The sequence below is a fragment of the Talaromyces stipitatus genome, genomic scaffold, assembly GCF_000003125.1.
Source record: "Talaromyces stipitatus ATCC 10500 scf_1105507295555 genomic scaffold, whole genome shotgun sequence".
NCBI classification, from domain to species: Eukaryota; Fungi; Ascomycota; class Eurotiomycetes; order Eurotiales; family Trichocomaceae; genus Talaromyces; species Talaromyces stipitatus.
The window spans coordinates 21,092-36,076 of NW_002990116.1; the positions used below are offsets into that span (position 1 = coordinate 21,092).

Here is a 14,985-nt window from a genome sequence, read left to right on the forward strand (position 1 = left end):
ACCATTAACTCAATCAACTGCCCAATTGTTTAACCGCTAACTGTCAACTGGCAACTGTCAACTGCCAACTAGTAACTGGTAACTGCCAACTGCCAACTGTCTCCCTAGTCAAACCATTCACTCTCAACTAGATTACTTACTGAACTGCCCTCTGGCAACTTGCTGAACTATGGACTGGCTTACTAGCTCAACTGTCAACTATCAACTGGTTACTGGCTGTTGCTTAATCATTAATCGCCAACTGCTAATCGACTTTCCGGCCTAATTACTAATAGTTCCAAGCTGTAGTATACAACTTCGTAAACTAATATATATAACTAGTCAATATATGAACCCGGGACAGAATCTGTCAACGATATATATAACATAGATGGTTGCATTGACTATGATCTATCTACGCGATATGGGTGGAATTGGAGGGACTGTGATATAACCTCTTCAATGTTAACTCTGTAAACACTATCAAACGAAATTAGTGGACTAAACTGAACCTTTTGCAGGCTCCAGAAGCTGTTGGAATACATGATAAGCCACCCAGGCAGCATTCGATCCTTCAACCCCAAATGTCGTTCGCTTCTGCCCTAGCCAAAGCATATATGCTGCCTCATTGGATTGTACGTGCTCACCACCAAGACCAGGCAGCAAGCCTTCCGTCCAGGCCTTAATCTGATAGATCGCCCAGCAAGCTTGCATGACGAGATCAGGATAGAGGCAGGTTCCCTGGCCCTGTTGACTGCAAACTGCTTGTGGATTATAGCAACGAAAGCACCCGGCATATCGCTGCATCCAGCCTTGAAACTGCTTTCCTTCCTGCTGTGCCCTCTTTTTTGCCTCAAGAAAGTCCTGTCGATAAGGATTCCAGCAGTTGATAAAGGAATGCTTTTTCGTGTCAGCAGAAGATGATGGTAGGATACGGCAGATCACGCAGGTGCCACGGAGCGCTTGGAGGAAATCCTCATACTGCTGTAATTGCCGGCTCTCCTGCTGGACCTGCTGGATTCGCATCTGAGATCCAATGGTCAGATCAAGGTCGACGTTCTCCTCTAGATCAGATGAGCTAGTCGTGGTAGAATCGGTGGAAAGAGATTCGGGATTTTCTTGGTGGAAGTGACATCGATCACAGAGAGGATCAGGCGCGCTGCAGGCTACTGCCACCCCATCAAGGAAGGAGCTCATAGCAGCGACTCGACAGTCTGGCTGATCTAGAACAGCATGCATAGCCTGTACATCAGAGGAGATTGCATGCCCAGGCCGACTAGACTTGCTAACACTCCAGGATGGAGGGAGTAAGATGATCGAACGACCGCCCTGTTGGTCACGTCCTAGGCGGCCTGCCTCCTGTGTAAAGTCAATGAGACTGGATGGGGCTCCGAGATGGATAACAAGGCGGACTCGTGGGTGATCAATTCCCATCTCAAAGGCAGAAGTGGCAACGATCCAGTTTGGATTTCCATTACGCCACGTCTCAAGGGTTTGCGCCTTCTCTTCGCGAGTCCCAGAATCGGCATGGTAGAAGGGACACTCCAGAATCGTAGCTACTTCCTCCGTAATCGCCTGGGTTTGGCAGTAGAGGATTGCACGCTCTTTAGAGTCGAGTTGGGTGCGCTCTTTCTGGATCCAAGGAATCGCAAACTGGAAGAAGTCCTGATTCATAGGGCAGGAAATGACCCGATAGGATAGGTCACGGCGAGTGGTGAGGCTACGGATCAATCGTGCCCTAGAGAGTAGCATGGTCCGCTCAAATTCTGCCATCATGATGGGTGGTAGTGTGCCAGTGAGAAAGACCATCTGACACTGAATATCACGTAATGTAGGTAGTAGGGCCATTCGCTTGCGATAAGAAGAGGCGGTTAGAGTCAGATGACACTCATCAAATACGACACGATCAAGTTGATTGGCAAGCTGGAGCCGGAGAAGAAGGGTTCGGAAGTTGATGTGTACTGCCTGCTCAACGCTCACGAGGATCAGTGGACTCGATCCGAGGTGTCTTGATTCATCCTGCTGATTCCAGATGGTCACCTCAATTCCAGCATTCTGACATCGAAGGAGCATATCCTGCTTGAGGACCAATAAAGGAAGCACTACCACGGTCGTTCGTGCACCAGGAAGCTGGCAGGGCAGGAGATAGAGCAGGCTCTTGCCCTCATTTGTTCGAAGAACTGCAACCACTTGACTTGAACCCTGGATGATATACTGCAAGGCTTGTTGCTGATTACTCGTTCGATACTGCGCTTCTGGTCCATACATGCGCTTTAGAATCGTCTGCGCCTGCTCCATAGTCCAGCGGCGGTGACCCTGTCGAGGCTCATGGCAACGATGAAATTGTTGAACTAGTGTGGACTCAGTCGCCTGGCTTCGCGCTCGCTTGGAAGGACTCTCGTCCCATTCCCACTCTGTATTGACGTTGGCTGGTTGGGAGGACTGGGGAGTAAATAGAGTAGGCCATTGTCTTTTCAATGAGCTGGGTGTAGAATACTGTGAGGGCTGTTTGATAAGTCGATGCCAGGTCTCACTAGCTTGACGGAATTCTTGAAGACCAGCATCGGTGAGACCGGCTCGAAAATTGACTGTCCCTCCATAGACCTGATTCCCAGTATGAGGCGTATGTGCAGCCTGATAGTGGAATACCGCAGCCATACTGCCACTGTGATCCTCTGTGAGATCATCTTCATTATCAAGAGAATCCTCAATGAACTGCGACGCGAGGGTTCCAAACTTCTTGATGGCAATCCCAATAGTGATCTGGCGCCAGGCTCGAATATGAATCTTCTTACCAAGGATCTGCTCTCCAGTACGGATCACGGTCTGCGTAAGATGATCCTCGGACCAAGGCTTTGTCGTGGAGGCCCAGAGGTAGTCACAGAGTGGAGTGGATGTGCGAGAATGGGCAGTTTGCACCTTGTGCTGTAACCACTGTCGGAAGGGCATAATCAAGATAAGAAACTGTGTGACTAACTGTCCTACTTCTGGGAGGAGAAACCGGGCAGGCCATCGAGAGGCATTGCTGCGATGACGACTCTTGTGATAATCCAGAATAAAGAGCATTTGACCATCATGGAGGAAGAGATCACGAGTATGCAGGAGGGTGTTGCGCCATCGAATTCCGAGGAACTCTGTTCGTCGCGCTTGCTGGCCAGATCCAATAAAGAATGGGACAAGTAAGGCCTCTAGGAATCGCTGGACAGTCGCTTCGTACTGTTCTACCATTTTCTGCGAGATCCGCCAGGTCTGATCAGCGCCCAACTCCCAAAACGTTGAAAATAGAACTGTATCCTGACTGACTCGACGGAAGAGCCAATCCTGATAGGGTACCACATAAGCATGATTGCGAGAATCTGTGAGAAAGGATGCACCAGCTTGTGTAGCGTCCCAGTTATCCATCAGATTATTGAGATTAAATTGAGGGATCTCGGTAGCTGGCCATGATGGGCTGGATAAACACAATTCTTGCTCGAAGATGGTCTGTGCGGTAGAGATTCCCTCGCGGATCAGTTGAGAGAGTTCCAACAAGGACAGACTTACATCTTGGAATGTAATGACTTGGCCCTCTCGATCCCATCGTACTTGAGCAGGGGGGACCTCACTCATTGCAATCTGGAATGCATACAGTCGATTCTCCAGTAGTTCAGCCACGGGTCCTTTGGTATCGTTAAGTAGCCATCGATCGCGGTGTCTAACAATAATATCTCCAAGATCCTGAGTGGGATAGTGCTGTTGTTCTAGGATAGAAAGGGCTAGGATCCAGATCTGACAGTTGTAGATCAGTTGCGAGAGGAAGGAGGTGTAGTTGCTAACTGTCATCCACTGTTTCTTATCTGGTATCCAGAATAAAAGTGCTGCAAAGGAGACCAGGATAGAGTTAAAGGCTCGTAAAGAGACTGACTGTTGGATAATCTCAAGGCAAAATGCAAGGGTTTGTTTATCCATCTCCTGCTGGAGTTAATGGAGAGCCTCATCATTATTCTGCTCTAATTCTTGTTGGTGACTTAGATTCTTAGCAGCAGTGATCACGTCATCCCAGGTAGACTTCTGATCCTCTGTTGGCAGAAATAAAGGATTAGGAAGGAGCTGGTCATCCATTACTCGACTCCAATAATAGATCAACCTCTGCCAGGTCTGAATGTACCGAGAGCGACTCTGAGGATTCTGGAGAGGCTGGATAGGATTCTGCGAGATCTCTCCTCGCGTAAAGGTATTGAGAAGTCGAGCATTATAGCGACTTAGCCGTGGGATGTCACTAAATTGTAGTTATCCATTCTCGATTTCCATCCTGAAGAAACTGTTTGTGGCCTCCTTTCTCATATTTGCGCCGAGAAAAGATTCTCTTCTCTTTTGTCATTATCCCAAGCATAAAGCCTTTTTCATCCATGTTATAGATTTGTTCTGGAGCAAGATTATATTGCTTAATTTTCCGACCAAGAAGCTCAAAATATAACGCGTATTTCCATGCTTTATCTGCATTTTTCCTGTCCATGTCGAGGCCCGTGGAATAGTGAGAAATAACCTGGTCCGAATGAGACTTTAACCAGCGACTAGCCCAGTTCTTTCCAGGCTTTCTACCACATATATCTCTTGCAAAATTTGCCAGCATCGAATTCGTAGGTGGTAGGCCTTTTTCGGTAAGATGGTTTATCCATCTTATAAGTGCTTGAGATTGACCTTCGTTCAATAGTCGTTGATTGTTGTATTGTGCTTCTTTTGGGCCCGTAACCTTGCGAAAACGTTTTCTAAGATTTGACGGATCAACACCATATGTTCTTGCAATCAAAGCAACATTACGCTTTTCTCCTGGCTTTAAGGAATGTAAAGCTTCAAGTGCAAGCTCATATTTATCCATAATGGTTGATTTATCGCGCTTTGAAATAGACGCGATTTTTCGTGTTTTGAAGCAAAATCGGGCATCAGGTGATAACGGGTATCAGGCGGTGAAGGACGGTACCTGCTTGAGACTAGCGCCCGGTACCTCTCCTTTGACGATGTAAAAAGCTTCAAGACATAAAGAAGTCATCTCCCACTCAACACAGGTCTGGCATGTTGCTCTTTGGCGCTGTTGGTGACATGCAGAATTCATCTAGAATCTTGAAAGTATGGTCAAAGATGGGAATAGAAGTCTGAGAGAGCTGCAATCATATTCGAAGGGGACAATCCATCTGGTCTCATAGTGCCATGGTTCCTGAGGATGTCAAAGACAACATGGAATAAGATACTGTGTGAATACCGATCGTATGGTCAGAGAACATACACCTGTATATACAATCCAGCATATTACTACAATTTATAACTTATACAACATACATTTGTACGTATAATAATAAGTAGTTCCCTTTATTTAATGGGACCTGCTAATACAAATCCACTGCCCAAGCCACTGGGCGCTTTCATAACACTATGACTTTCCTGCGAATGTGATCTTCAATCACAAATATTGGTTAAGCATTGCCACATGGGGATAAAGTAGGCTCTGTTTGTGCTGGTTGGGGAGATGGTGACAGAGGTGGTGGTTGTGACTGGTCTCACAACAGTTGTGCAGTCATACTCATTGCCGTTGTTGCTGCTACCCAGGACATCGCCCGAGTCCTCCTGAACGAACGTGGAGGTCTGATCACAGAAGGTAGTCTGGCTGTTCGTACTCTTTAGATCCTCACCAAATGGATGTGTATCATTGATTACGATAGGATTAGACAGTCCATCGTAATTGATAGCCAGAAATGAGTAGTCAGAATCGCTGTAGTCAATAGCGAGTTGTATGATTTCAAATCCAGTCTTGGCGGCTTGAGAGCTAGTTGTTGTGGATGTAGGGGTGACTGTAATCGTATAACCAGCCCAGCGTGTGGCGTCCCAGACACTTCGCTGGCTAACAATGCTAGCAGAAATAGAATCCATGACAGATGCTGCCTCTGTTGGCTGCGACACAAACATGAAGCTATTAGTGATAGTGGAATACGTTCCAGTTGTACTGATGGTCGTTGTCGTCGTGGACGGAGCCACTGAGCATCCTTCAGTGGTGTAGCATTCCGTCTAGTAGTGTGAGTATTTTAGGAGATCCGGAACAGGGCCTCAACTTACCGTAGTAGTGGTAGACGTTGATGTCATTCCGGATGTTGAAAAGCTTTTTATAAACACAGTGCAGATATCGGCCGTCTCCATCGAGCTGCAATCATCATTCGTATTATCAGTGCCAATGGTGCCAGTACTTCCACCACCGCCACCGCCACCCTCAACGATGCAGGGACCTTGTTGAGCTCGCGTCAGTACCAACTCAGACCAGTATATCGTCGATTACTTACCATCACTACAACCGGGACCGCAATATTCCAAACCACAACCTCCGCCGCACCACCAAAGACCGCAGCCCCCATCACAACCGAAAAACCCACACTTCCCATCACAACCGAACAGCTCGCAATTCAGATTGCCGCAACCTTGACAGTCACCGTCACTTGAGGAAGAGTCCGTCGGCGGTGCGATGACAACATTGATTGGAGGAATGGTAATCGAGGGTTCCGCATCCGCAACAGTAGGCTGCGGCTGGATGGTGATAGGGTGCGATGTGCTAGGAAATATGGGAACAATAGTGGTTCCTGTTGAGGACTGCTGGCCCCCGGACCCTGACGAAGTCGACGTAAGGCTTCCGTGGCCGATACAATAGTAATAATTAAGCCAGACGCCGCTGGAACAACCGGTGCCGACGTCAGGATTCCAAGCTTCAAAGTCCGAAGCAGCAATATCGTATGTTGTTTCAATACTCCAGCAAGAGTCGCCGCTCTGAACCTGGTAAAATTGAGTGCAGCCTTCAGTCATGTCTGCCGCAATCGGCGACGGCGTCACGACGGCGGACGCTGTGATGGTTGTGGAGGGAGGAGAGGTAATAGTACCTGTGGATGAGGATGTCCCTGTCACCTGATTCTCTGCAACTACAGTATAATTGACTGTAACTTGGGGAAATGGAGTGACCGATCCGGGCAAGTTCAACACAAGAGACGGCGGTGTAACGCTTGGTACCGGGTTCAAGGCACCGAATGTTTGATTGTTGGCAATGGTCACGGGCCAGAAAGGAACGACAGATAGCGGAAATTCAGGAACCGGGATCGTGGTGGTCGTTGTGGTGACGCCTCCATTGGAACTGACGAGCAACGTAGTGGTGATTGCTGGCCAACTGACTGTCGTTGTAGTTGGTAATGGGAAGGGTGGTAAGATAAATGTACACGGTGGCTGGCAGGAAATTTCGGGCGAATCACTGTCCCAAATTTCAGGTAGCACATATACCTTTCCACTTCCTCCAGCCGGGAAGAGATTAGTAGAATTAGAAACAGAATCTAAGAAAGTGTTAGTCATTGATGTGACGCTCAAGTAGGTGACCAATTAATAATCTTACCAGAAAGGCCCCCAGTGTGATCCTCGTCAACAGCCCATGCAAATACTCTACGATCACAGGAAATTTGGATATTAGCAAGCAGGTCACTTTGTGAAGCGTTTCATTCTGTACGTGAACTTACCCTCCCATGCACACTGAATTTGCAAAATCCAGCTTCATTTGAAGAGTTTCAGCATCATCATAAGCAACCCATTGATCATCATCATAGACAGCGATCTTAACAGCTGCAGCAGAATCAAGCCACACCGTTGGGTTTCTTGACGGATCATCGATAATATCCATGATTTCATCATAAGAAAGCATGCCCTCTGTGCGAGAGCATGGACCTGCCTTAGCTAATTCATTGTTAGATCTCCATCCTTACACAAGAATCAATTTGGTCAATGCCTCGATGACTTGAACATACCTCCGGATGTGAATGGGCATCCAGGCGCAGTGCATGAAGAATCTTTCAGTGTGTAACCTAATCACCATGAGAAACAATCCAAAATATTGATGGAATGGATGGAATACATACTACGGCCATAATAGCCAAGACCAAGGTTCACTTGGCTAGCCGTGATGTTATTATGCCACAACAACTGCAACCCTGATTCAATCATGGTAAGATTGGTACTGGCATAGACATAGTTCCCGATCGAGGAAATTGTAGCATCCCAAGTACCATAGATATCATAGGACATAAAATTGAACTAGATGCCAATTAGATTGACTCTGTGAGCAATTGGGAACCGCACACTCACCCAATCAATCGTTTTCGCAATATTGACAATATCAAAGTACTGAAGATACCAGTACGAACTTGGTAGGGTGATAGACAACCCATAGTAGTCCCCAAGAGTGGACCGCACATTCTGTAGAAACGAAACAAAATTGGCGTAGTCAGCATCATTTCCGAATCGCTCCGGTGCACCGGGATATTCCCTAAAGATAAGTCAGTAAAGCAGGAGAACAACGCAATTGAGCTCTGGGATTAAAGGAGTACCAATCAAAGTCGACGCCGTCAAACCCATATGTTCCCAAAAACGAAACGAGAGAGTCAAGAAAAGCTTTCTGTGCCGTAGAGGATGCGGCAAGATCAGAAAAGACATTGGAATATTCCCCTGGGTCGTTCATTGCCCATCCACCAATAGTGATCCACGTTTCTACACCATACTGCTTGAGAGTAGTGAAGCGAGCGTAGAGATCAGTTTGGTTAGATTCCATTGGCGTGATCTCATAAGTATCTGGATCAATGTATAGGAAGGAGAAGATCAAGTGTGTGTAAGCTCCAACAGGGATCTAACATAGTTATTAGCAACAGTCATGTCAGTGTTCTCCAGGATCAGTGTACTTCTTCTGGGGTCATCGCTGCGCAGAAAGCGTTAGCAGAAGAATATGCACAATAATTCGAGAGAATCTTACTATTACAAGGATTATCCAGATTAAAGGCTTCGTAGTAGCCGATTCGCCGCGTGACAGACGAATTACCAGAGCAAGAAGGAGAGGGCCATGTCGTACTTCCGCAGAAATCAGACGACGTGCCACCTAATCGATCAAATGAATCTTGCTGTCTTAGTCAAAACAAAGCAATATTTGGTTGCTTACAAAATCCATATTCACTGCAGCAAACGTTCAATGGACAAGACTGGGCAGACGAATAGTTGGATGCTTTTGGAAGGGAGTCAGCAAGCGATATCATCTAAGACACTGCCAGGTGTATATCTGCTAGTAGGGGATGATTCATACCCCAAGTCTCACCCCAGCCTGGATATACACCAGGATTACATTCAGCCAACTGTGCACATGTGCCATTGGTGCTGGCTCCTGCAATACAAGTACTGCCACAGTAGTCGGGGCCATATCCGCAAACCAGGGAGACACTTGAGCAGCAGCCCTCAGTGCAGGGATTATCCTCTGAGCATGTCCCATCTTGTGCTCGAACTTTGGAAAGTAGGAGCAACAGCTGAAGAGCTGTTACCAGCGCCTGAGGGGGCTTCATTGGAAGAATCTCACTACGGAGAAGAGAGGAAGGAAGTCAAAGGCAAACGAACGAAGGTATAGTTATCAGAAAGACTCTGTCAGCTAAAAGATCGGGAAAAGTTTCCCAATATTAATAATGTCCATCATTCACGATACAAGCTTTTTCCTTAGAACATGTATCTGTACGTATCGAGATCCTCGTGCCGATAGATACTATAGCCCGGAAGTAGAAACCATTAACTCCAAGACCCAATGCCGCTCGAGCACAGCTCAGTACTAGAGAGTTTGCGCTTGTGGGTCTTACTTCCTGAATTATGGAGCAAGTCTACCGCACTTTCACAGGAAGGTGGTGAAATAATTAGAAATTACTTTACAGCGAGGTTACATTCTCAGCGGAGCTTTCAAGTCACTAGCAAAGTATTCGTGGCATAATATTGAGACTTTTCCTCCCATCGTGACAGGCCAATTGAAGAGCAAGGTAGCATCGCAGCTAGCGGATAGTTATAGTTTTGAAGCCAGAGGGCGTAGAGCCATGAGTCGGATTGGGTGATGTTATGCACTAGGAAATTTGCAATTTTAAAAAGATCAAAATTAATCTCCATTGAAGCACCAGGCGAAGAGGTTTAATGTGGAAATATTCTGCAGGACATCCGGATATTTCCGAATAAACAGCTACCTAGGTACCTAGGTATTCAAAAATAACTAAATGGGTCCATACTATCCAGCCTATAATCCCAATATACGTACCTCCAATGGGGTATTCACATTAGCTAAACGCTCTTTTGGCACTGCTTGCCTGTGTGTACATAAAAGGTCCTAGATACGTGTTCTGTTGTACAAGATAAATCTCGAGCCAAGTCATAAGCTGCATAGTTACTAACTTATTAAGTTGTCTAATTGTCTAATCGATTAGCTCGGTGAGGCTTGAGCTTGTTTTTAGGCTTGCCTTGTCAGCTTAATCAATATGACTACTGCAGGGGCTAGTGCGAAAATCGCCGAAGCCAGTTAAGCAATTGAGATATTAGTACCCAGTACGATAGTGTGAAACCGACGAAATAGACTAGGATGACTGACTTTGTCCTAGTGCGTATAGTACTCTTTACTCCCGTACTAACATTGATGAATGCAGCTTTCGCAAAAGAATCCCTCGGAGAGATTGTTTGAGCGTTTGTCGTTAAGCCAGTGCCACTATTCACCAAGGATGGCGGCGCAGCGGGTAAATTGATTCTCGGTTAAGTAGTAAGCCTCATAAGTTGTCAGTTGTAACTAGTCCACATCCCATGCCAAATATGTATTTGAAAATAGGTTACGTTTGAGAGAAAGCCGAGTTGCGTACCCCATTTATGGATCATTCAACTGGCAGATCCGTGGATACTTGTTACGGGCTAGTCCCGCCTAATGCTCACTATAAGGGCATGCTTGAATAGAAAAAGTAACATGAGGAAGGAAAGAGAAAGAAGACAACAAGTCCGTCACGCGCATACAATCTCATATAGGCAAGGAGAATCAGGAGCTTCCGGCGGCCTTCCTTCTGGAATTCCGGTTTAACGGATGTTGAGTGCCCGGTTGTGCTACGGACTTCTCTCTCGAACTCCGGTTCCAACGGATATCGGGTGTCTACTCGTGATCTGGGAATAGCTTCATGTTCGGGTCTGCTAGGGTTCGGCGAAGAGTGCTGTTGTCAATATCCGTGAGGGCTTCGCCCGAACATGCTCATGAGGTCAGCTCATAACAATACTACTGCTATATACAGCAATCTACTCCGTACAGAGTAGTACTATGTATATTAGCGCTTTTTTTTTTCCTAGGCAGGTTTGCTTTGCCTTTTCGCGCGTGGTCCCGTTTTGTTTCCGGCTAACTAGGGCTAAGGAAATGCATGCGTTAGGGTTCGTTGAAATCAGCGCTAAATCAGTTAGATCAAACTTTGTGTACTACGGAGTACATAGTACGCCCGAGGTCTGTGGAGCATGCTAAGTCTATTAGGGACTAGTGCCAACGTAAGAAGACAATAAGACGACCTCAAGCTTTTGTGTTACGAATCAAGTCTGCAGGACACTAAAGCATACTAAAGCAGAAAAGGAAAGGTTGCAAATTACAAGGAAATGCTGTTACGGGTCACAAACAGTAACAGGTATTGACCAATAAGGGAGGAGGACCTGATGAATCACGTGATGATAGGAAAGATATACCGTTATCTTATCAGAGATAAGAATATACGAAACAACGGGATATCATTGGAGGATATCGTATACTTTATACTGTATACTTGCAAAAGTATACGATATACGATATACAGAACGTGGAGGACTGGATATATAAGGACACTCTTTTACCATCATGTATTTAGTTCTTCATAGCTCTTTGATCTAAGTCACTTTGACATGAGTCACTCGAATACAACAGTGAGAGTCAGTGTGACGTCTCAATAAGCCTATTCTAATGATAATCCTAAGCTTGGGAGAAGAGGAAGGGAAGGCCTAAGTTACAAACAAGTTGGTTGATATGATCTTACAATTCTGCCATTTTAGACCGCTTTCCCCATAAGGCCTCCATCCCATGACAGAGTGTATTTGGAGAGCCTCAAGGCTCAGCGCCAGTTTTCCCCTTTCTTCTTCTTCTTCACACTTAGTTTTCTTCGTCAATACTGCTACGCTTAGAAATGAAGTTGTTTCTGGGCCTTGAGCGTCCATCACAGTCAGCAAGGCATTCTAACTCGTACGGGCACCAGGCTGTACGGGGGATCTCTTCTATCTTAGTTTGTTACTGTTCCCAAGCACCGTCCCATTACCGTTTGTTACTTCGTTACATACCATCCACTACGCTCCACTATACTATTGGTCGGAACCTGTGCGAGGTTCAATTATCCTAACGTATCACGACGCACCGCTGTTAGAACTAAGGTGGATCCAGGTCCGTGACATTTTGGTTGTGGAATATTTTACGTACGCTGCGCTGATTCAGTAAAATTAGTACGGACTACGAAGTACGGACTGCGGAGCCATAAGTACTACGTAGAATAAAGTCAATCATACTAGGGAATGCAAGTTTCAACGCCACGGAGTTCACAAAATGAGGTTTTCACAAACTCGAAATTGCATCCTCTACCTGTCGACAAATGGAGTCTATTTAGCCTTGGGCCTTAGGGTACAAATCTTATACCCGTTCCAAGCTCACATTCACGCTTGTATTCGCTCCTATATTTGCGCTCATGTTCGCCCTAATATCGAAGCCTGTCTGGGAGCCCAGATTCAAGTCCATATAACCCTATTAGCTCATATACACATGTTTGTCTGTTAGTGTAGGTGTTGGAATATGTGCTCGTCAAGCACGTCGGTCAAAAATTTTGGTAAAAATAAGTAGCTAGTAAATTTGAACGTGGACAGTGGACACACTCCGTAGAAATCAACTTAAATAAGCATGTCCGCAAATGTACTTCCTGACTTACTTGTCGCGTCGCCTCCCCCCACCCTAGACCGGGTGGTGGTCGGCCCGGACTCAAGGGCCACCCGGACTCAAGGGCCAAAAATTTCAAAATCTCAACTTGGCATTTACAAACATCAAAACCAGAGCCAAAATGACCCCTAAATTATATAAAGAAGAGGAGGAATTGATTGCAAAGGCCCTCAGTGCGTGTCAACACGAAAAAAAGCCGAATTTTAGCAAATTATCGCGTGAATATGGGGTGTCTCGCAAAAAACTGTCCCGTCGGTGGCATGGCTTACCCTCTCGCTCAACACGCCCACCTACGAGGCGCCTACTATCTCTAGATCAAGAAAAGGCACTTATTCTATGGATTGAGTATCTAGATAATATAGGTGCGCCTCCTACGAATCAGCAAATTGAAGAAAGTGCGAATTATTTGCTCGGCAAAGATTTCAGTGGTCCAGGAGAGGCCCCTCGTGCCGGAAAAAATTGGGTACACGATTTTATCAAGCGCCTGCCAAAACAATATGTACGAATCGTTCAAAAGCCTCAAGAAAAGGAACGTACCGTTGCAGAGCATTATGGTGAGGTTGAGCGCTGGTTTATTGACCTCGAGCTCGCTATACAACAATACAAAATTCGCCCTCAAAATCTGTGGAACTTCGACGAGACCGGATTCATTGTTGGACAAGGAAAAGATGAAGCGGTGGTAACAGCATATCCAAAAACATCAAAAAGGGTATCTAGCCTGTCCTCTCGAGAATCAATTACTGTCATTGAGGGTATAAATGCCGAAGGAAAGATTATACCACCTTTATTGATTCCAAAAGGCAAGGTCCATTTGGAGGAATGGTACCGGCATATAAAAGATGACGACTGGCTAGTTGCACCTGCTTCGAATGGATTTATCACAGATGAGATCGCATTCGAATGGCTTCAACACTTTGACCACTTCTCTAGGCCCGGGGCCTTCCCGGATTGGCGGTTACTTCTTATGGATAATCATACAACCCATCTTACTATACAGTTCGTGCAATATTGTGAAATTTGGCACATTCGCCCATTCCGATTTCCGCCTCATTCTACGCATTTTTTACAACCGCTCGATGGAGTGCCATTTCAGCAATATAAACATGTTCATGGACGGGTTGTGAACAAGATTGCACGCTTGGGTGGCTTCGATTTTGATAAAAACGACTTTTTTGAAGAATTACGCGATATCCGGATAAAGACATTTACCACACGAACGATTCGGCACGGCTGGAGAGAACGAGGAATTTGGCCTCTTAATCCTCGGCTTATACTTGATATGATGCTTCAGCCAGAGGAAGCATTTGAAGCACTTGTTGCTGAAGGGGATGCACTAAAAATATATGGCGAGGCGGATGACACTATTCCCAGCTCACCAACTACAAAATCAATATCTCCACCATCAACGGCCGTAAAACTACGTCGCTATGTCAATAAGATTGAAAAATCGATTGACGGTATAAAGGATATTCTTGACGAAGTAAGCCCGGGCCTTTCACGCCGTATAAAAGTGGTTAATCAAGGCAGTCTCACCTTGGCCGAATTAGGCGATCTACACCGTGAGAGCTTTGCCAAGGTTCGTGATATAGCAACGCGCAAGAATCAAAAAACTACAAAGCGCCAAGTCAAAGCGAGTGGTGCACTCTATGTAAAAGATGCGAATCGCCTCATAAAACGCCGTCATGATGGGGATTTGTTGAAAATCTATAAGAGCCATGTCGTTGGCGTGCCGCAGCCGATGGAAGAAGTGGCTTCAACAGAGCCTCAAAACAGCGGGTTTTTCTTTGATACTCAGGGAGATAGGTGAACAATGCTTGTATTTAACACCTGTCTAGTTTTTATATGCAATTTATATGGCGTTGGTGGACTGTAAAACATTTTACATGAGACTTCATATTTTTTGGCCCTTGAGTCCGGGTGGCCCTTGAGTCCGGGCCGACCACCACCCGGTCTAGGGTGGGGGGAGGCGACGCGACAAGTACCTGGTTGGAATAGTGGGGCCTTCCCTGCGAGCTAGTGTAGCGAGAAGAAATTACAAGCATCTCATTGGTTTAATCAGCCGTATCAGCCGTTGGCTCGGTATTTATGGCTATCTATTGGTTTAGATAGCAGCAGATCCCTGCGGCCCGCTGGTGAACCGTGCGTCCCGCTTACCCTTTAGATGCGTTACTTACAGAATACCTAACTACCCGTCG

General features: G+C 46.1%; 3 protein-coding genes across 3 annotated transcripts, besides 2 other annotated features; 1 reads left to right on the forward strand and 2 right to left on the reverse strand.

Annotated features, from left to right (window-relative positions):
* Positions 1 to 480: 480 nt before the first annotated feature.
* TSTA_111250 (DNA helicase, putative) lies at positions 481 to 4,837 on the reverse strand (the record flags this gene model as incomplete). Its single annotated transcript, XM_002481228.1, has 3 exons — positions 481 to 3,933; positions 4,012 to 4,237; positions 4,281 to 4,837. 3 exons carry the CDS (start codon positions 4,835 to 4,837, stop codon positions 481 to 483), a joined length of 4,236 nt encoding a protein of 1,411 aa, XP_002481273.1.
* Positions 4,241 to 4,765: a mobile genetic element.
* Positions 4,838 to 5,412: 575 nt separating the features above from the next.
* On the reverse strand, positions 5,413 to 9,286 carry TSTA_111260 (class V chitinase, putative; the record flags this gene model as incomplete). The annotated part of the gene is made up of 11 exons (XM_002481229.1): positions 5,413 to 6,018; positions 6,067 to 6,233; positions 6,288 to 7,316; positions 7,376 to 7,422; positions 7,497 to 7,710; positions 7,782 to 7,838; positions 7,893 to 8,067; positions 8,119 to 8,299; positions 8,361 to 8,656; positions 8,780 to 8,902; positions 9,116 to 9,286. The coding sequence occupies 11 exons, from the start codon at positions 9,284 to 9,286 to the stop codon at positions 5,413 to 5,415; spliced, it is 3,066 nt and encodes a 1,021-aa protein (XP_002481274.1).
* Positions 9,287 to 12,911: 3,625 nt separating this feature from the next.
* Positions 12,912 to 14,597, forward strand: TSTA_111270 (uncharacterized protein; the record flags this gene model as incomplete). Its single annotated transcript, XM_002481230.1, has 2 exons — positions 12,912 to 13,041; positions 13,153 to 14,597. 2 exons carry the CDS (start codon positions 12,912 to 12,914, stop codon positions 14,595 to 14,597), a joined length of 1,575 nt encoding a protein of 524 aa, XP_002481275.1.
* Positions 12,921 to 14,429: a mobile genetic element.
* Positions 14,598 to 14,985: the final 388 nt, after the last annotated feature.